Genomic DNA, 21,794 nt, shown 5'->3' on the forward strand with positions numbered 1-21,794 from the left:
AGGGAGGGCTGACAGGAAAGAGGCGGGAGGTGTTGTTTTTGGGTTTTTTGTATTTGTTTGTTTGGTTTGGTTTTTCTATGCTAAGTGCTATAGCTTGAGTCCCTACCAAAAGTAACAGAAATGAACAGGCCAGTCCATGGCTGGTGTGTCTTTGTGTTGTCTTGAGAAGATCACTGAAGCAAATTATTGTTCTATAAACAGATTAGTCCAATTTCTATCCACAAAGCTATCTCACTGGTAGTGGGTAAGTATTCTAAGATAAGCATAAAACCCAGACTGAAATCAAATTACATATGCTGTATACCCAACTAATTGGTCATTAGACTATTTTGTGCCAATAAATCAGGTTCCCTGACTACAGAGAGGCTCTCCAATGGCTTCATCCATCCACCTAAGGATGGTAACATAGAGCTACATTTTGCTGAGTTCTGATTAGTTATATTATGATTGTTAATTGAGAAATGTTACCTTCATTTCCTCAGACTCTTTCAGTATTGTTATTTTTCCTAACTTAGAGATTTTTTTCCAAGCTCCTATTATTTCATAAGCTAAATTCTCCACTCCACTCATTCTTTGGTCAAGTATTGTGTTTATTATTTCAAGGTTCGTGTTTATTATTTCAATTAAGCTAAACAGTGACAGATGTGCAGGAAGGTTGTGTGCATGTACATGCACATTTTAAAAACAGGGAACATAGCCCTGAAGCATGGAGATATTTTAAGCCTGAAAAAACGATTTGCCCAAATGAGATCCAGTGAGAAAGCTATATATCAACAGAAGCCATCTTAACCTCCCTCACCACCATCAAATATTGCTGAAGTTTACTGCAGGCTAAAACATCAGGGGGCTATTTTGAAGGCTCAGCTGCAGGCACAGGCAATAATAACGATGACCAAATATAAATTGAATTACCAATCAGAAAGCCATGGGGGGAAGGGCAAGACACAGTGGATTAAAAGAAGTGGTTAGAAGGATGTAACAAATTGTTGGTTCTCTTAATATTTAATACAACCATTGCCTGAGATCAAGGAAGAAAAAATTAATATTAAAAACTCTGGGACTTTACTAACAAAGCCGAGATAGAAGTTACTCACTAAGAACAAGATTCCTTCATTATTGAGTCTAAAAAGACTCAGTATTATTATGAGAACTTTAAAAATGGTTATTCAAAGTTCCAGAAAGAAGGTAATATCTTAACTATGGAGTGGGCTTAAAAATAAAAATCCAAGGGTCACAAACCAAAGACACAAAGTTTTAGATTTTAAACATTAAGACATTCTAAAAAATAAATTAAAAAGAAAAAAAATCATTAAGACATTCTAGTTTTCCCCAAATCCTTTTTTTTTTTTTTTTTAAAAAGCAAGATAGATCCGAACCACTGGACCAAATAACATGTAAGTTGGAAGGGGTGGGGAGAATTGGAGTTAAGACCTAATTTTTTTCTTTAATTTGTTTGTTTAATTTATTTATCCCCAAATCCTTTTAATACACTATAGAAATGGGAAAATTAAAGGATTTTTTTCTCTATGTAAAGTATTAATATGGCTTCCCAGAGTGGATGATCACTTAGTTATTCTTTATTTAATTATTAATATTTCAAATAAAAATCACAGGATACTCAAAAAGTGTCCTAGACACATCTGCCAAAGGAGATGAAAATAAAGGCTTAAACAAGATTATATATTTTTTATTTATAGAGTTGAATGACTTTTTCCCCAAACCTCATACATTACATTCTACATTTATTTCTTGCTCAACTGCATATTCTTTAGAGACTTGGTCTTTCATTCTCCAGTAGAGTGAAATTATTTTTTCATTATTATATTTCAAAGGTTCATAAGAAGTCTTCTGTTGAATTTGAATTGTAGTAGCTATAATTAACTGATGAAAGTTGAAATACATATTTAAATTACTTCTGTCCACCATAATTGTTGACGTCCATGGGTCAGTAGTAGCATTTTATGACAAAAATTGCTAAATGTCAGCAGTTTATTTTTTCGGGCCAACAATGTGAGAATGATTGTAATCAGTGCAGTAAATATTCATAGGTTAAGCTACATTTCAATAAGCAGAGCAATTCAAACAAATGAAGAGTAAGACAATATCAGGTACTCATGAACCTCCCTTCTAGATTTAGAATTGTAGACAACAACTTAATCCCCTTAGAGTTAAGCTTTTTTTTTTTTTTTTTAAATTATTTATTTGTTTATTTTTGGCTGTGTTGGGTCTTCGTTTCTGTGCGAGGGCCTTCTCCAGTTGCGGTGAGCCGGGGCCACTCTTCATCGCGGTGCGCGGGCCTCTCACCGTCGCAACCTCTCTTGTTGCGGAGCACAGGCTTCCAGACGTGCAGGCTCAGCAGTTGTGGTTCACGGGCCCAGCTGCTCCGCGGCATGTGGGATCCTCCCAGACCAGGGCTCGAACCCGTGTCCCCCGCACTGGCAGGCAGACTCTCAACCACTGCGCCACCAGGGAAGCCCTAAGCTTTTAATTTATGGCTGAACAAATGAAAACTAGATTCCCTGCTTGGCCCCCTAGTTTAGAATTCTGTTTATTTTCACTGAAAGAATAACTTAAAATACTAAGATTATAGAGCGTAAATAAGCAAATATGAATTTCATCAGAAACCTGAATTTACAGTGATAACTTTAATGCATTTAGCCACTCTAATCAAATGCTTAAGCAGGTAATTATGCATGGGCAGGTGATTATGTTTTTTAAAGAGTGAATGAATATTTCATCAAATTCTAAATAGAAAGGACCATATAAGAAATCAGATTCTAGAAAATTAACTCAACATATCGTGTGTGTGTGCGCAAGTGTTGCTTTCAAAAAATTCCCAGAAAAAAGAATAGTGCCTCCCATTCCTATTTATTCTTAGATGATTGTTTAATAGTGAAGTCAATTTACATTTGAAGACATTCTGAATAATCCTGTTAAACATCAATTCAAACAATGTGGCTCATGTTTAACTCTTCGGTTATTTACCCATTAATCTCTTTAAGTGCTTGCTTCCTTAACACAGCTGTAGTTCAAGGGGTGGCCAGCAGTTGGCCTCCATTTCAGTGGATTTTCCTGAAAGCCCAGATTTCTTTCTGCAAACTTTAAAACACTGTATGCCTAAATAAATTTTTCATAACTTAAAAGCTTTCAGAAGGATCCAAAAGAAATACATTTGCTTTTAAAAATAAAAACCAAACAAAAGGAAGCCACACATACTGCAAAGATGTTCTCCGTAAAACATTCTGTTCAGCAGATCTGAAATGTCTCCAAAGGGATCAAGAACCACTTGGTTTGGAAGCAACAGTTGGGAACTCATAACAGGTTGGTTAAAAGCCAATAGTGACAGCCATGAGGAGATCTTTACAGCAGATTAGGAGTGGCTGAGATACCAGGCACTGGGCCTTGCCTCACCTCCTCACTCCATTTATTTGGAATGCCTTCAACGGTACTTTCAACTACAAAGTACAGTTGTTCAGAAGCCTCTGTCCTTGGTCCTCTGTTCTTTTCTCCTTTTAAGCTCTTCCCTAAAGACTGCAATCCTACTAGCTACGATATTTATGAAGACGGCATAAATCTACATCTCTGTTTCTGCAACAGCACCCGAACTAATCCCCTATCTCCCAGTTCTGACTTAAATATTTCCACCAGGATATGCCACCATCATGTCACACTCAACATATACAAAGCAAATGTATTCACCATTATCAAAGTAATCTCCTCTTTCGGTCTCCTTGCCTTTGGTAACATCAATCCCACTTTTCTGGTCACCAAAAATTAAACCACAGGAACAGTTGTGGACTCCCTGGGGACCTCTATCACACACATTCAGTTTACTTCACATGGCAGATTGCATTCTTCAAAGATGGCCACCACTATATCTCCCATCCCACACGTATTTCTACAATACGATCTTGCCACTTTACCATCAAATGGTGACGTTTAATTCCTCTCCCCTTGAATCCGACTGGCCTTAAGACTCATTTAGAACCAAAACAATGTGACTGAAGCAATGCCATGAGACTTCCAAGGCTAGGTCAGAAAAGACCATGAAGCTTCTGCCTGGTTCTCTTGGAATAGTCTCTCTGAAGGAAGCCAGCTGCCATATAAGAATTTCAGCTACCCCAAGACTGCCATGCTGAGGGGCCACATGCAGTCCCAACTAGGCCCTATCTTCTAGCCATCCCACCAAGGTGCCATAATGTGAATAAAGCTGTCTTGGATCCTCCTGACCAGCTGAACACCACCAATTGAATTCGATAAATACCCCGAGGAGAAGAACCACCCAGCTACGCACTGCCCTAATTCTTGACACATCAAACCATGAAATAAGAGATGTCCACAGCTTCTCTTCTAAGCATTCAAAACATCATGTGTATAGTTGTTACTATGTGGGGATAAATATTAACTGAGATGCCACTTCTCTCCCTCCATTCCCAGAGCCATCGACTCAGAGGAAGCTCTCATCACCTCAGCTCTAGATTGTTAGAGCCAATGCCAGTCTCGTCTCACTACCATCTGTCACTACAATCTATCTAACCTAACACTTCCAACTGAAAAACTACATTGATGCACCAACACCATAACCAACATCAATCTCATAATGTTTTACATTTGTAGAAAGTTTAATAATGCAAAAGGGTCTTCATAAATAGGTATTTTACTTGATCCATATAACAAAAGCCAGAGAGATCTGTCAACAGGGCAAATATTCTTTTCCTTACTTTACAGATGAAGAAATCAGAGGCTGAGGAGAGTAACTTTTGTACAATCTCATTGCCAATAAACAGAATGGATGTAAGTAGAACTAAGACCTCGTGTCACAGATTATTGCTATTTCTCCATTCTACATGCCTCCTATGATCTATTTCAGGTCGAAAATGTTCAGTGCCTCTCTCCATCCCTACTACAGCAAATCTGCTTTCTAGGTATCCATAATTTGACCTCCATCTATCCAAATGTATGATATTGCCTAGTAACTCTACCACCAGCACCACCACCACAACAATCAGGCTGGCTCATTTACTCAGCTAACAATATGCCATGCTGGTTCTAGCCTCTGAACATTTACTCATAAAGTCTCCTCCTTTCTCCTCCTATCTACTTAAACCTTACTCATGCATTAGCACAAATTCCACCTCCTCCAGTAAGCCCTCCCAGCCTTTCCTTGTTGCTTTCTCTCTGCTATTCCTACAGAATTTGTAAATTTCACCCAAATTTTGACAATTACATTGGCTCATCTTGTTCAAGTCTCTTGGTCTCACTTTCCAGGCTGGTATTCAGCTAACACACATCCATACAGACAGCGATCTTGGGTGCTTACAGCCAGTGTCTGTTCTGACCAGTCAGTGCCCATGACGTACCATTTGTTAAATATTTTGAATTTCGTCCCTGCTTATTTCCCCAACTAAACCATAAGCTCTTTGAGAACAGGAACCTGTCTCATAAAGAAGTATTATATCCTCCAAGCCAAGCACAGTACTAAGCACACAGTTAGTGTTCAATATATATATTTGTTAATTGATTTGAAGGGAGGGAAGTGTGTTGTGTTGTGAGAAAAAAATATTCTTAAGTCATGTCTACACTGGAAAGAAAGAGCTGCAAAGACAACAAAATATTTTCAAGATCAGCAGTTTAATGTCAAGGACATTTTTTAATGTATCATTTAAAGATATTCTGTGCAGCCCATAACTGCTAAAATGTTTTATAAATGTTTTACCAGGAGTGTGAAAAAAATGCTTCAAAAATATTCAAGGAGTAGATGTCTTAACGGCCCAAAATAAAATGTTTGCTGAGGCTACAAGGCTGGCAGAACTCTGCTTCATTTCAAAAAGTTTCCAGGCAATGGAAATGTTTTCCTGGAAAATACTACCTTTTATTTAGAGGACACTTGCCATGAACACTTAGTCATTAAGTAATTTAAGGTTTCCTCACAAGCTCTTTGGAGGAAATCTATTATATGAATGAATGAAATTATCAGCACCTATAATGTCAAAAAAAAAAAAAAACATTTGGCTAAATGTATGAAATCTACTTAAGTATTTTTCCAAGTAAGGGGGAAAAGTCCTTTATATTTTTTGGTCTATTTACTGTTCTTTTAAATTTTTCTATAAGATAAAATTACGAAGAAAAACACAAAATCCTTAAGTGTTTCTCTGTAACATACACAAATCCAAAAAACTGGAGGGCTTATTTTATTCCACAAGCCAAGTAATTTTCAAACAGACAAAACAGTCATTTCATTCAATGAAAATGAATGGTAACTTCAAATCTATTTTTAGCAGAATCTGAGTTTGTGTCAAATCACCTTTCAATGAGAGAGTGACTCGGTTTGGACATTTCACTCCATCATCTTCAGTAAATCATACAATGCAACCTAAGAAAACAATTTCTTCCAAGAGTTTTGAAGCCAACTAAGTCTTGTTCTTTTAAACATCAAAAGACACAACTAAATTCTACTTCGAGCACATGGTTTGTACATTTAATCTTTTTAAAATTAAAGGGATATTTGCTTTGTTTTACCTGTTTAGGATTTCGGTGAGTTTCACAAAGCCAGTGTAAGCCAGTTCAAATGCTCCTCTATGCCTGGACTGTAAAAGGTGCTGTTTAAAGTAATCTCCTATTTCTTTTACCTTCAAAACAAAATCAAAAATAAATATGCCATTTATGTTTACATTGACAGATGTATTTATGTCAGTAACATCATTTAGAACTCAGGTCTCGATGCCCAGCCATTTAGCACCTATTATGCAACAGGTAATATTTTAAGCGTTTTATACTATCACAATTAATTCTCACAATAATTCCATGAAAAAAAGCACTATTATTATCTCCACTCTACAACTGGGAAAAATGAGGCCCAGAAAGGGCAAGTAACTTATTCAAGGTCACACAGCAAGTACATGGTAGAACTAGTAGTAAATCCAGGCAATCTGGCTCCAGAGTTGGCCATCTTTAACTGCTAGGATAGAACTGCCTCCCTATGCCAGCTTCACAAATCTTGCTGTGTTCTCCTTGTTAGTTCATATCATTCAACACCAACAGCAAATCACACAAGGTGACAACCCTCACACACCTAGGCCTAGGTGAAATAATTACCTTTTAGTCCCCTCTTCAAAAAAAATTTTTTTCTATTATGGTTAAAATATACATAACATAAAATTTACCATTTTAACCATTTTTAAGTATACAGTTCAGTGGCATTCAGTTTATTCACTTTACTGTGCAACCACCATCCATCTACAGAATTTTTTCATCTTCACAAACTGAAACTCCAACCCCTTGAACAATACTTCCCAATAATTACCTTTTAGAGATATACAAATATTAATGGCCACACAAGATTTAGTGCAAAGGGCCTCCTGAAAAGTGACAGGCTTCACTTTGAGTCAGAACAATGGAGTTTTCCAGAATGCTACCCAATCGCTTTCCTACATGCTGCTTTTCTCCGTACAAGTTTAAACAAATAACAAATATGACAATCTACTTTTAAGAAGACATGACTGACAATTAGTTGCTGATTAAGTTTTGTACAGCATTAACTGTTAAAGTGGTTGGGTTGATTCTACATTTATACCATAAGATTTGGTAGCTGATAAGCTTTAGAGAATCCAGATTGTGTATAAAACTCAGGACCAAAGCTACAACTGGCTCTCACTTGATCCAGGTCTCTCCAGCAGGTCACAGAATGGTGAAAAAGAAAGCTAACCCAAGATAGCTCACATAGGCTTATCTAGAAACAACTTCTACCTCAGCACAGTGACTGGTATTCTGCACACATTAGAGATGATAAACAGTAGAAAGAGTAGTTAAACATGTAACCATGGGCAACTGCCTCAGTCTCATCTATAAACTGGGAATAATAATAGCACTTGCCTCATAGATTGTGTATTAAAATGAGTTAATAAATCTAAAAGCTCAGCACAGGCCCTTAACTTATAAACCAGTTCAGTTCAATGTGACCTCTGTCTGGATTTCCAAATAGAAGAAAGCTAAAGACATACTCTAAACTCAAAATATATATGATGATACAAAGACGGGTGATACATTTAGAGAAATAAGAATCAGATATGAGATCAAGAAAGAACCAGAAAAGCAGGATATAACAGAAGTTTTAAAATTCTAACAATTTAATATCCCCAAAGAGTGCCATGTCATGTTCTTCAGCTAAAGTTTTCAGGTGAAGATCTGATGATATCCCTAATTTTTAATATTTTTTTACAAGCTACATACTACTAGTCGTCAAAAGTCAAGAGTCAGGGTGAGCCTTATCATTTTACCTTCAATACGTAATTTCAGAGTATATTTTGAACAGAATTATCAAGCACAAAATCTGAATTTAACCCCCAAGACATACCTGAAGCTCAAGAACCCTACAAAACAGGACCAGAAGAAACATCAGTTAACTAACTTGTTATGACCATCATTTCTATTATTAGAGAAACAAAAGAAGATTTCTAAAAAGGTGTTTTAAGGCACAAAAAATAAAAACAGGAAGTCATAGAGATGGGGTCTCTCTAACATCCTTAATCTTTTTTTAATGTTACAGATATTAAAACATACTTCAGGAAAACAGAAATGTTATTGGTAAAGTGCTTCTCTGTGGACTTACAATCTAGTTCTTAAACAAAGATCAGATTTTCATTGCTTCCTTTACCTTAACTCCCTTCAAAGGGGCTTAAACCAAAAAGCATATAATAATATCAAAGACCTCAGAGGTGAATGAGACCAGTGGATGGTCTCTCTTCTGAAGGGTAGACCTCAACCTTAGGTAATCCTGGCCTCAGAAAACAGAATGAGATTCTAAAGACACAAGTGAGAGGTAGACCATTTTTTCTCATGTCATTTTGCACTTAATTTCCCAACAAACCCACCTAGGTAACACCCAGGCTTAATATGAATTTTTCCCTTTGAAGAGAGTATATTTCTATTAATCAGACAGTAAGTACTTTTTTAGCACCCTATCAAATGCTTAGCAGCTTAGTGCTGGGTAGACAAAGAACAAAACAAGATGTTTGTCCTCTGAAAGCTTTCAGAGAAAACCAATATGCTGGATGGTACCCATCAGAAGCTTAACAGCACTAAGAAATGACAGCTCTTTTTGCATTGAAATGAATAACTAGAAAAAGCTTCATGGCCAGACCTTAAACAGGATATACATGAGTGAACCAATACAGAAAAGGATAATTAACATGAGAAGAAGCTGGCATACTAGAATAAGTGAACAAACATTTATTAAGTATCTGCTACCTGTCAGACACTTCACCGGGTCTTTCTACATGAAATGAACACAGACTATACAGGAGACTGATAGCAGACCTGGCTGAATGGCCTCAAGGTTTCGTGCTAGAAAATAGTGGAAGAAGACAGGGTTGCAAGGTAGGGATGTACCCTATCACAGTGGGTGGGAGGAGTCAACAGGGCAATGTGGTCCATGAGCAGCTGGACAGGGAAAAGGGGCCATGCTGACACTCTCCCCTTGGATGATCAGACTACAGGGAACATACTTAACCCTGTAGAAACTTATGACAATAGTAGAATCAGAAAAAGAATTTCAAAATTTTATTTAAAAAATGAAAAACTCCTCTGAAAATTCAACTCGATTGCCTTTCAATCTATCTATTAGATACTAAGCTCCTATTTAAAGTTCATAAAAACTTTTCTTTTAACATGGATGATGTCTTTACAAAATATTTTCTTAATAAATAATATATATCTCAGAATTTCTGAAAGGCAATTAAATATGAAAAAAAAAGGGCACTGATTTCTATTCTTAAAATGAAATTCTAATCACTATCTTTTTAAGTTTAGTGTATCCTGGTTCTAACTTTCCATAAAACCTACTTCTATAGGCAAATTAACATGCTTTATGGATTTACAGGGTATAAATTTCCACAGGGGAGGACAGCTACGTGCCATGTCTCTAGGCACCTATAATTCACCAACAGACTAAACAGGGGAGCTAAATGCTCACCTAGAGCATAAAACCCACAAAGGGCAAATGTAAATACATTTTTTGTTTGTCCTTTATCTAGATAGTAGAGAGAAATACAAGAGAAAAGTCAAAGCTAATTCCCCTCATTATAAGTTAGTAAGTCCAAAAAGATTCAAGTATACAGGTGGGACATTTCTACAAAGAGCATGTGCAGTGGTTAAGATCTGGGATCCTGGAGCCAAGAGGGCTGAGTTCAGGAACACTACTCAGCCTCCTTCTCAATACAAGCTAATTACATAAGTAACAGAGTTCTCTCATCTGTGAAAGGGGGATAAAACTAGAACCTACTTCACAGGATTATTCTGAGAAATAAATGAGATTATGCAAATAAGCATTTAGCAGAGTACCTGGCAGAGAGTAGCAATCAATATTGCTAAATGTCAATTTTTGTTTTCATTTTGTTTCATCAAGTAGTGAGACTTAATCCCTAAACCTTAATTTAAATTTTACTTTAAGACACAGCCACAACCTTAGGAATGTCAACAGGAGTTTCTAATTCCACTTTGGTTAAATGGAATAGTTTATAAAAGTTTACACTACAGTAAGATAATTAACATTTTAAACTGGACATTCTATACCACAGTGATTTCTTACTAACACTTGGGATTTCATGAAAGCCCAAACACTGTCCTCCTATATAATAACAAAGATGATGGTTTCCTGGTACTCACACATCTTCCTACCAGAACGTTTATTCTTTGTTTTCTGGCAAATCCTTAACCATGTGCCATTTTAACAGTTGCCCTTTAGTCTGACTTTTTGAAATGAATTTGTCTTGTATCCCCTATTACATTTCTAAGCCCTTTGAGGTCAGAGAACCACATAGTCTATTTCTTAATATTCCCACAATGCCCTTGTAGTAAGGCAGTCAATAAATAGTTGACTAAATTATGTAATTACATGCTCAGCTTCACTTCACAGCTTAAAAATGGTAACCTGCAACAACTTAAACACAGTAACCTGCATTCAGCACAGTTCAATGAATACTTACTCATAATTTCTAAAAAATAAACTTTGTTAAAAGAAAATACAAAAGGTAATTTCTTTAAGACTGACAAATGCTTATAAACATACATCCCACTTACAGTTCACTGACAGAAATCTAAAACAGTAACAAAAGGTACTGAGGGAACATATAAACCCAGTTAGCCATGTACATCATGAAAATTACAATAGAATCTAAAGTAGGAGTTTTTAAAATTGCTTATTTCTAATAGTTGGTAATTATTTTTAATCATGTGATTTCTGTGGCAATAATTCCTAGGAAGCAGAAAGCAGATACATTTAAAAAAAAAAAAAAACTACCCAAAAGTTTCTTTTTAGGAATATTAGGGGAAATATATAAACATATGAACTGATAGTCCAGGTAGAGGAAGTTTAAAAAAATCAGTAGGTACTGGGTATCTGATATCCCATGGAAAGAGGACCAACAATGTATCAAGCAAAAGCTCTGCATCAGCAAAGCATCCAGCTTGAAACCCAGACACACACGAGTCAGGAAGTTTGTGAGATAAGGTTGCATGCACTGCTCACTCTTTAAGGGTCTCGACTTACATCCCTCAAAGCTGGTTTTATCTCTGCCTCTCGGACAGGGACATTATGAAAGAACCTTTCATAATGTGATTACAGCACAGGAGAAGGGTCAGACATGCCTCTGAATGAACACATTTTCTTCTTGATGAAGTTGCAGAGGACACACTCCTTCACAAGCAATCATCTAAGGGAATGGATCATTTGCTATAAAGTTCAGTAGCAAGTTGCCTTACTGTCCTGTTGCTTGCAAAAATCTGGTTGGCTATGGGAAGCTGGGAAAATTAAATTTAAAGAAAAATTAAATGAGCCATTCAGAACAAAGGCAGCACTGTGTCATGGCGGAATACAGGCTGGGAAGCAGAAGAATCAGGTTCCTGTCCCAGAGCTGCCACAAACCAGCTTTGTGATCTTGGGCAAACCAGGTAACATCCAAGGGCTTCAGACTCCCCTTGTGCAAGAGAGCTGGATAATATCATCTCTGTGATCCTTCCAGCTTGAACAGTATGTGAATACAGCACTGAATACTCAGAATTATAAGCGAGCACCAGCTCCTCTCCTCGTATAGCAGCAAAAATCCCCAAATTGGAGTCTCACTACCTGCTGGCCTAGTATAAACTATAGTCATGTATGGGGGATTGAAGTTGTCACCCCTTTAACAAAGGGCTGTAAAATCAGGATGGGCTTAAAGGAGCTGAGTTCCATGAGAAATCCTCTCCGTCGTCTAAATGTGAGAACTCAAATATAAAATGGCAGTAGAATCCTATTCCTTTTTCAGTAGTGAAGGGTGAGTGGAGAGCAAGAGAAGCAACAGGCTGAACACCAGTATTTCAGGTTCTGTAGAACAGCTTCCTTCATCCACTGAGAGAAAAGGAGATCACAGTTTTTATGATTCTTGGGAGTAAGAAATCCAAGTTCCCAATTCTCCCCAACAATGCAGAGCGTTCTGCCCGCAAGTCACTTCACTGCCTCTGCAGGTCTCTTGTGGTCACATTCACCTACACTGTTGACGCTTACATTTGTAGTTTTGCCACTAGGTGCACAGAAGAACTAGTGATGCCAGGGCGGCTATGCCCTTGGAAGGAAGGTAGACCCTAGGCGTGGCCCCAGCACTCCAATGCAGACTGCATTCTTCTCTGTCATTTATATTTTTAACTCTTAAAAGTACTAAGTACATAGGAATATGTTTAAAGGAATTTCACGGAACAAAATTATATGTTTAAAAGCAGGAATCCTCTAGTAATATAAGTAACACTAATTTCTTGATAACTTTAGATTTCATTGACTAAATGCCCCCATTTTAAAATGTAAAAAAATTAAAAAAAATTTTTAGGAGCATTTTAATTTTTTTAGTAAAATTTAGCATGATCAAGACTAAAGTTTTCCACAGAGGGCAGGGTTTCAATGTCAGAACAGTGCTATCACATACATTCTTGTTCACTCACTCAGTCATTAATTTCTTCTCAAACATATATATGTGGGGTCACCACATGAATGGCGACATGGAGAAATGACTGGACCTGATTAGAATGGAAACGGATATTTTACAGAAAAACAGGATTCTATTTCTTATTCAAGAAAACAGTCATCAGAAGAGCTCTTTGGTTTATAAGAGCCTCTCTTTGTTATTGTTGTTGTTTTACAAACATCTCTTCTATTTTATATTAGTTCCCAATTTTTAAAAATTAATTCCCAATTTTAACCTGGATATCCCACATAACTTCATAAGATTTGGGTGCTCTGTAAAAGGTGTCAGGGTGAAATGATTTTCACAGGACGCTTTCAGGTCTTTCTCAGTTATAGTAAAAGTAAAATATGTTTCCCTTAATTTTGTTTTTAAACACTGGCCAACAAACCCAAAACACTAGATGTTTTAACTTGTCCTTGAAAAGTTGAGAAGTCAAGGGGCTCTAGCCCATATTTACTTCTTAGTGAGATGGTGAACATCAGTGAAGTAATCATTAATCATAGCTGGATTCCTCAGCAAAGATGTTGGCACTGGCACTCCAGCCAGTCACCAGTAAGGACTGCAAGTAACTCTAGGACACTAACGCCTGTTTGATTTGGAAGAGAATAAGGAACATAATGAAGCCGGCAGTGTTCTGTTCCCCTTTGCCGTTCTCTGTCTCAGAGCCTTGCAACATCACAAGCCCAGCTGTTAACCAGATGCAAACAACATCAGCCACAGAGAGTGTGAGAATAAAAATATTAGCGTTATTTCCATGGAACTGGTCACATGGTTATTACAGAAATAATCAGCATTAGCATACTACAATATTTGTTTTGTTCTTAAATGTCATAACACCCTATGGGAGAAATTATCTTTATTTGAAAAAGGTTAAAAATGAAAGTACATGTTATGTATCTTTGCTGGAAAATGGTGGGAAACGGATTTGTTGAAACCATATGGAAAGGAAGAGGGAATCAATTAAAAACAGAAATCTAATAAATCTAAAATATTTCCAAATGAAATGCTTGTGGTAAGCTAATTTCTTATAAACACTGCACTCAAGTCACTTGAACAGTCCCAGATGGAACTAACTTTGTGGTCTTAAAATAAAAGTCAGCCAAAAAAACCAAAGTAACTATAACTTTATCATCAATGTAGAGGGAAACATGAGATCCATGATCAACCAATATATAAAGAAAAAAAATATATATATATATTTTTTTTTCTTTGCAAAATTTAAGAGGTTTGTGGAGCTTTACTAAATAGACAATTTCATTTACATTTGAATTTTAAGTTTGTGTGTGTTAAATGGAGACATAAAAATTCAAATGTTAATATTGAAGTTAAAAGTGAGGTAAAAGCTATCATTATTTATATAACTTAGAAAAATAAAAACATTTCTAAAAATGCCAAAGTTTGGAAATGGATTGCAAGATCCAATTCCTATACTTTAATGAACTTTCTTCAGTTGACATCTGTAGGATTTTATTCAAGAAAAATGTTTAAAAAATTTTTTTAAGTTATTTAACTTTTAAATAAAAGTTTGTGATTTATGCTTTGACCAGAAATTATACCAGGTGGAATAAACATCTACCCTACCTGTTCCACTGTCAATAATCCATCAGGAGATTCTGGCACAGACCGCATGGGTAGAAGCTGGCACAGTGAGCCTAAGAGTAAAGCGACTTCCTTCATGCTTCTCCAACAACATACCAGCACCATCTGAGCAGTTACATCACATGTTTTTCCTTCTTTACCTTAAAAAAAAAACAACAAAAACTACTGCAACACTAGACACTTGATTACTCACATCCCAGGTTTCCTAGAACAAGCTTATTCATAATTTCCCCAAGAATAATCTGCTTGAACAAACCAATTTGTCATATGCTATATTTATTCAGGAGAAAATAACTAACATTTGTTTGGCATGTGTTATGGGTAGGAATCACAGTATTTTATTTAATATACTATATTCAAAATAAATTTAAAAATAAAACACAATATTATTCTAAAACCGAAGTCTAACCTTTGGAAGTTAATGAAACAAACTCTTCCTGCCTCTCAGTCATCCATAAAATATGACTATAATAAATATATTTTATTATTTGTTTTGGTGAGGGTGGCTGCTATGTCAGTAAAAGAATAGGATACGACTTTCCTTTCAAAGGAAAATACAAATTCTCTTTCAAAATATATTTAAATTTCATGGTCAATTAGCTATAAGAATCCTTACTCTCTTTTTCTAGCTTTAGGAATATTTTAGTACTGACATTAAAAAAAAAAAATCCAAAACAAACTATTAAATTTAAAATGTAAGTTAACAAAATAACCTTTTTAACGCAATCCCATTTGTCTTTTAAAAGGCCACTAAACTCAAAGGATAAATGTACAGACACTTAAATACATAAAATTGGTCTGAAATGATGTACACTAAAGAGGGATGAAATAGGACTGAGGAGGGAATAAGGAAATGAAAGAAAACAAAATTAATTTGTTATTAATTCATATTTATCTCTGTATTATTTGAAACTATTACAAGCATACATTTGTGTTATTTTCTGTAATTAAAAAAAAAAAAAAATCATAAAGAGAAATTTTTACAAGACAATATCCCCATCTAGTGGAGAATGTAGAATATGTTATAAATCAATAAGATATTACTGCTTCTGATGATTTTTACAGCATTATAGAAAATTATAAAAGAACTAATGAGAAAACAAACAGTAAGAATTTGAATTCTGGAGGCCTGGTGCAACAGAGCAGCTCACATTTCTCTGAGTCATAAATCTGTTTCCTTTAAAAGGCTGTTTGACTGACTATGAGGACTCTCACAACATCGAACCATAGTGCTGGGAGAAGCAGACTGCTCCCCAAACCCAAGTTCACTGTGCTTCACTGTTCCTACATCACCTGGCTGTCAAGACAGGTGTCAGCACTCAAAGGCTTTTTGCTGAAGCACCTCATACACTGCACTGGTGAACACCATTTTCTGGTAAAGTCTTATGAACTCATTCCCCAAAATAAATCATTTATAAGCTCAAAAAAGACTTTATTTTCTAGAAGTGTACTACACACATTCGCAGCCTCTGATTTACTATAGAAAAAGAGCATTTGGCACATTTTATTTGTCGCTTAAAAACTGACTATAATACTGATTTTATATATACCTTTGATTTCTGCAGAAGTATCAATATTCGGTACACTGGCACTCAAGTCCTCCAAATCAAAGCTATCACATTCTTTCAAAATTTTAGCTCGATTGAAATAATCATTAGTATCTCGGGGCTGAATCTCATTCAGAATTGTCTGCAAGCGGCTTGCTGACTCTGAGGGAGAGAGATGAGATTATGTAAAACCCCAGTTCCACATCACATGAAGACTTCCCTTGGGGGTATTTGCCCTCAAAAATTTTGTAATTTTCAGTACTTGATAATTAGCACTATAAGAAGGGACTCACAGGATGGATAATGTGAAAATTATTTATATAAGGTCTTCATGACACTTGAGTGTACTTTCAAAATATGGTGAATATTTTAAATAGGGTGAAGATTGGACAAAAAAGCACAACAGAAACTGTCCATAGACAAAGGCTGCCATCTCCCTTACATTGCTTTTCTCAGTGTTGTCTAAGAATTTCAAATACAGTGCTCAAACAGATGAAGGAAGAGCAATAAACTTCAATGAATTTTGTTTTAAGAGGTAAGAAACCCCACCACCAACAAAAATAATCTTTTATGGCCCAGGAATATCATGAAAACTCCATATTTGGCTTTGAAATGCATAAGTAATATACTGCTTTCTAAGTTAGATTTCCAGTCCTAGTATTATATTAAACTTCATTTTTATTTCTTAGTAAGCACTCACTGTATTAGGAAATGTAAACTTCACGAATGCAAGACTTTGTTTACTGCTCAACTGCTAGTGCCTAGAACAGAAACTGGCTCATGGCAGAGGTTCAGTAACATGGGCTGAAGGAATTTATGGATGACTAGGTAATAAAGAGCTAGGCAGGCTCAGATTTTGAAAGAAAAATAACAACAGGTAATCATCTGAAACCAATTAACAAATCAAAGAATGGGTTATTTACTGTATACCTATTATACACACGTATATTTTAGGTATTATGGGAAATACAAAGACCCAAACTGCTATCATAATGGTTCAGCCAACATCTTATGTTCAACTTGTGGCTTCCATGAAATTTTGCCAAAAACAAATTTTGACAGCCATGAGAAAGTAACACTGGCCCAAAAAGAAACCATAGAAAGACTAAGAAAAAAGAGAGGGGTGACCAGAATAAAATTTTAAGAACCATTTTTGTGGCTTTCAGGGGAGACTTTTTTCAAAGAATTCAGAATGCATGGCAGATAACATGGGAAAGACATAAGAAAAATGGAGACAACCAGAGGAAAGAAGAAAAGGCAAAATTACGGAAAAGTTAGTGGACCATAGACAGTTTTTGAGACTGACAGATATTTTAAAACTTTAATGACAAACAAAATTTTAGCATACTCTGAAGGCCCTACCCACAACTGGTGACAAACATTCAAGATTTCTCATCCAAAATATACTGGTATTGCCTGATCCAAATATTAGCTATCAGACTGGATGTTCTCTATTCCTATGCACTGTTTAAGTAGGAAAACTAAACCAACAAATTTTAGTATTTAGACTATCAGCCAAAATAAATCTATAACTGTATCTTAGTATCAGGAACCACCACCAACCTTCCAACTCATTTTTAGTAAAGAACAAAACATAACATTTTCTATGCAACCACACAACTCTAGATTAGTTTAATTATCGGCCCGAAGTATTGTATTGTATGATGCAGTGTGTGTTTATGATTTACTCAGTGTGTTTTTAATATAAGCCTCTCATTTGCACTCCAAAATGCATTCACCAACTTTATTTCAACACCAAAATATAAATTTACTTCATGATTTTCTAGGTGTTCAAAGGAACGTTCATGTTAGTATATACCTTTAACGGTCAATCCCTCTGGCCTGTTGTAGTACAGATCCAGTAATCCCCTCACACTGTCCCTCTCCATCCCACCTGGGATCCCCAGCCATCAACATCGTCTGCAGCTGACATCCAACCATCAACATCGTCAGGGCTCCTCCTTCTGATGTATCGCCAGGAGGTCAAGAGTAGCCTAACACTACGTCATAATGCCTACGTCATTCACCTCACCTCACCTCATCACACAGGCATTTTATCATCTCACATCAACACAAGAAGAAGGGTGAGCACAGTATAGTAAGATCTTTTGAGAGAAACAGAGAGAGACCACATTCACATAACTTTTATTACAGTATACTGTTATAAATGTTCTATGTTATTATTGGTTATCATTGTTAATCTCTTACTGTGCCTAATCTATAAATGAAATTTTAACATAAGTACGTATGTATAGGAAAAAACATAGTATGTATAGGGTTTGGTGCTATCTGCACTGTCAGGCGTCCACTGGGGGTCCTGGATCATACAGCCCTCAGATTAAGAGGGAACTGCTGTATGCACATACCACCAAGGGCATCCCAGGCACTGAATTTAGTTCCTATACTTTCAGGAATTGTTCATTCATTCTAACAACTATTGATAGTGTGCCTCCTTCTGCCAGGCACTGTGCTAAGCACAAGGGAGGAAAACAGACAAGATTCCTGTTAAACTGCAACAACTCCATGAAGGAGAAATCTATGGGAAGGGGAGAATGCTAAGAGACAAGACTGGCAAGGTAGCAGGAGCAAAACTATTACAGGACCTGGTCACTAACGTATTTTAAATAAAAAGGAAGAGGGGGTGGGCAGAGCACAGGGTTAAGTAAAGATTATGTGTAACATGATAGATTATATGACTAGAAAAGCTTACTTTGGACGTGGTAAAAAGGAAATGGAAGGAGATAAGAGTAGATGTGGGGAAACAAGAGAGGATAAAAGCCTACAGTAAGGTAAGAAGATGCAGATAAAAGAAAAAGAGATTTGAAAGCTATTTAAGGGGCACCACTGAAAAAACGTGGAGACAGGCTAGATATAAGGAGCAAAGGGGAGATGTCAAGCAGCCCTAGCCTCCTGACTTGCATGAACAGGTCTCTGGTAGGGCCATTTGCAAAGATACAAGGGTTGGGAAGGAAAAGACAGATGAAAGTTCATGAGTTCAATTTTGGGCATTTTGACTATCTCCTCCAATTTTTTTTTTTAATTAAATGGTCTTTGTATGTCCAATGGTCTTTGCCTATTCAGATTTCTAACAAGTTGCCTTCTCTGACTGAACCCCATCAATTGCTAATTTATACTGCCTGCTCCCCCAGTTCCTGCCAGAATACAACCCTGGTAGGTTGTATTCCAAAATGACATATTATAAAACCCAATTTACCCCAGATGAGGAAGTACCTTGCTGATCACCTGGCTATTTATTTATTTATTTTGGTTATTTTTTCATAGTTAAAAATATTACTAAAAAGGCAGAAATATCACTAGTCATAATAATAATTTCTTTCCCCCCTATTTAGCCTCTATATCTCTCTGAAGAAATGATTAGGGGAAAAAAACATAGTCATTCTAGCTTTCTTCGTTTACTGACCTGCATCAGTGTCCATGGGGATGAGGCCTTCTGGGGAGGAGCTCTGAATAACTGGAGACACCACGGCGGAAAGCCTGTAGGACGTCACAAGGAGCTTCTCCACCACGGGTCTCCACTCACTCACCAACTGCAGGCTGCTGCAACAAAGACATTAGGGTAATTTATACTAAGCAAAAATCACATTTTCAAGATGAAATTAATAGACGAAAGGGGTCAAAAGAATTTGGGTTTCAAAACCATGCAATCTATGAAATATTTAAGACATAAAAATACACGTATATATGTACTTTTTTTAAAAAAATAAATTTATTTATTTATTTATTTTTGGCTGTGTTGGGTATTCGTTGCTGTGTGCGGGCTTTCTCTAGTTGCAGTGAGCGGGGGCTACTCTTCATTGCAGTGCGCGGGCTTCTCATTGCAGTGGCTTCTCTTGTTGCAGAGCACGGGCTCTAGGCGCACGGGCTTCAGTAGTTGTGGCTCGTGGGCTTCAGTAGTTGTGGCTCGCGGGCTCTAGAGCACAGGCTCAGTAGTTGTGGCGCACCAGCTTAGTTGCTCCGCAGCATGTGGGATCTTCCCGGACCAGGGCTCGAACCCGTGTCCCCTGCATTGGCAGGCGGATTCTTAACCACTGCACCACCAGGGAAGCCCTATATGTACATTTTTAAATCTAATTTTTAATTACCTTTAAGGCAATACGTTCCTTTCCCAGGACACATTCCAGTAAGAGTTTAAAGCTCAGAAGTGAGTACTGAGGAAAGAGCGGGGGGGATATACTTACTTTAGAGCTAGCTTCCGCAAAGCTCCTGTTATACAGTGGACCCGCCCGTACATTGGAAACGATGCTGCTGCCTGAAGCAGAGAATTTTCAGCCCGAGATACTTCTTCCTCAAGATTTTCCAACAAGCATTTGATAACTAGAAAAAGCAAAAACAAAAAAAAAACAAAACCCACCAAAATAACGCCAGTTTAAAAACACATTTACAAATTGGTGCACAGCAGAACAGTTCCCACGAAAGCACCCAACTCAGCTGAACTTTATACTAGAGGTTTTTGAATGAAAAAAAGAGATCTTTCAAGGTTATCCAGCTTGTTCTCCATTTCCAGTTAAGGTAGTACTGTGTCTTTGCCCTGACTTCCTGGATCCATTTACAGCATTCATTCTGGATCATTTCTCCTAGACATCCTCTATCTGGGTTATCAGAGCCCAGGCCCATGTGCCACGTGCTATTTGGACAGATTTTAAAAAACAATGGCTTTATTGATATATTACTCATATACCATACAATTTATACACTTAAAGTGTACAAGTCAAAGGTTTTTAGGATATTCACAGCTATGTGCAACCACCACCACAGTCAATTTTAGAACATTCTCATCCTCCCCCCCTCAAAAAAGCCTCACCCATTACCAGTCACTCCCCTCCCTGCACCTCTCACCATCCCCAGTCCTAGGCAACCACTTAAGCATTTTCTGCCTATTCTGGACATACCATATAAATGGAATCATACAATAAGTGGCTTCTTTCAGAGTTCATCCATGTTGTAGCATGTATTAATATTTCATTACTTTTAACAGCTCAGTAACAGTCCATTGTATGGATATACCACATTTTATTTATCCATTTATCAGATGATGGACATGTGAGTTGTTTCCACTTTTTGGCTATTATGAAGCATGCTGCTATGAACATTCATGCACAAGTTTTTGTCTGGACATAGTTTTCATTTTTCTTAAGTATATGCCCATCATGGACTGAATGTTTGTGTGTCCCTGCCTGTCTCCCCGCAAATTCATGCTGAAACCCTCACCCTCAATGCAAGGAAATTTAGAGGTGGAATCTTTAGGAAATAATCAAGTTTAGCTGAGGTCATGAGGGTGGGACCCACATGATGGGATTAGTGTCTTTATAAGAAGAGGAAGACAGACCAGAGCTTGCTCTCTCCTCCATGTGAGCACAGACTGAGAAGGCTGCTGTTACAAACTAGGAAAAGGGTTCTCACCAGGAACCAAATCTGTTGGCACCTTAATCTTAACCTTCCCAGCCTCCAGAACTGTGAGAAATAAATGCCTGTTGTTTAAGCCACCCACTCTATGGTATCTTGTTATAGCAGCCTGAGCTGATTAAGACAATGCCCAAGAGAGGAACTGTGGAGTCATATGGTAATTATATGTTTAACCTTTCAAGAAACTACCAGATTGTTTTCCAAAGGGGCCAGACCATTTTACATTCCCATCAAC

The 21,794-nt window shown here is 36.9% G+C and overlaps 1 protein-coding gene across 4 annotated transcripts in view; it reads right to left on the reverse strand.

Annotated features, from left to right (window-relative positions):
- THADA (THADA armadillo repeat containing) overlaps window positions 1-21,794 on the reverse strand; it is a 319,471-nt gene that overhangs the window by 250,220 nt on the left and 47,457 nt on the right. For 3 of the 4 annotated variants that reach the window (XM_068564209.1, XM_068564211.1, XM_068564212.1), the window contains exons 18-22: window positions 20,335-20,470; window positions 19,557-19,693; window positions 16,139-16,297; window positions 14,571-14,728; window positions 6,520-6,629 (exon numbers count right to left, since the gene is read on the reverse strand). In XM_068564209.1, coding sequence (XP_068420310.1) covers window positions 6,520-6,629; window positions 14,571-14,728; window positions 16,139-16,297; window positions 19,557-19,693; window positions 20,335-20,470 — 700 coding nt within the window. The remainder of the gene's footprint in view (window positions 1-6,519; window positions 6,630-14,570; window positions 14,729-16,138; window positions 16,298-19,556; window positions 19,694-20,334; window positions 20,471-21,794) is intronic. The other variant, XM_068564210.1, reaches the window with a different exon arrangement.

This window comes from Eschrichtius robustus, chromosome 15 (assembly GCF_028021215.1).
Source record: "Eschrichtius robustus isolate mEscRob2 chromosome 15, mEscRob2.pri, whole genome shotgun sequence".
Lineage (NCBI taxonomy): Eukaryota > Metazoa > Chordata > Mammalia > Artiodactyla > Eschrichtiidae > Eschrichtius > Eschrichtius robustus.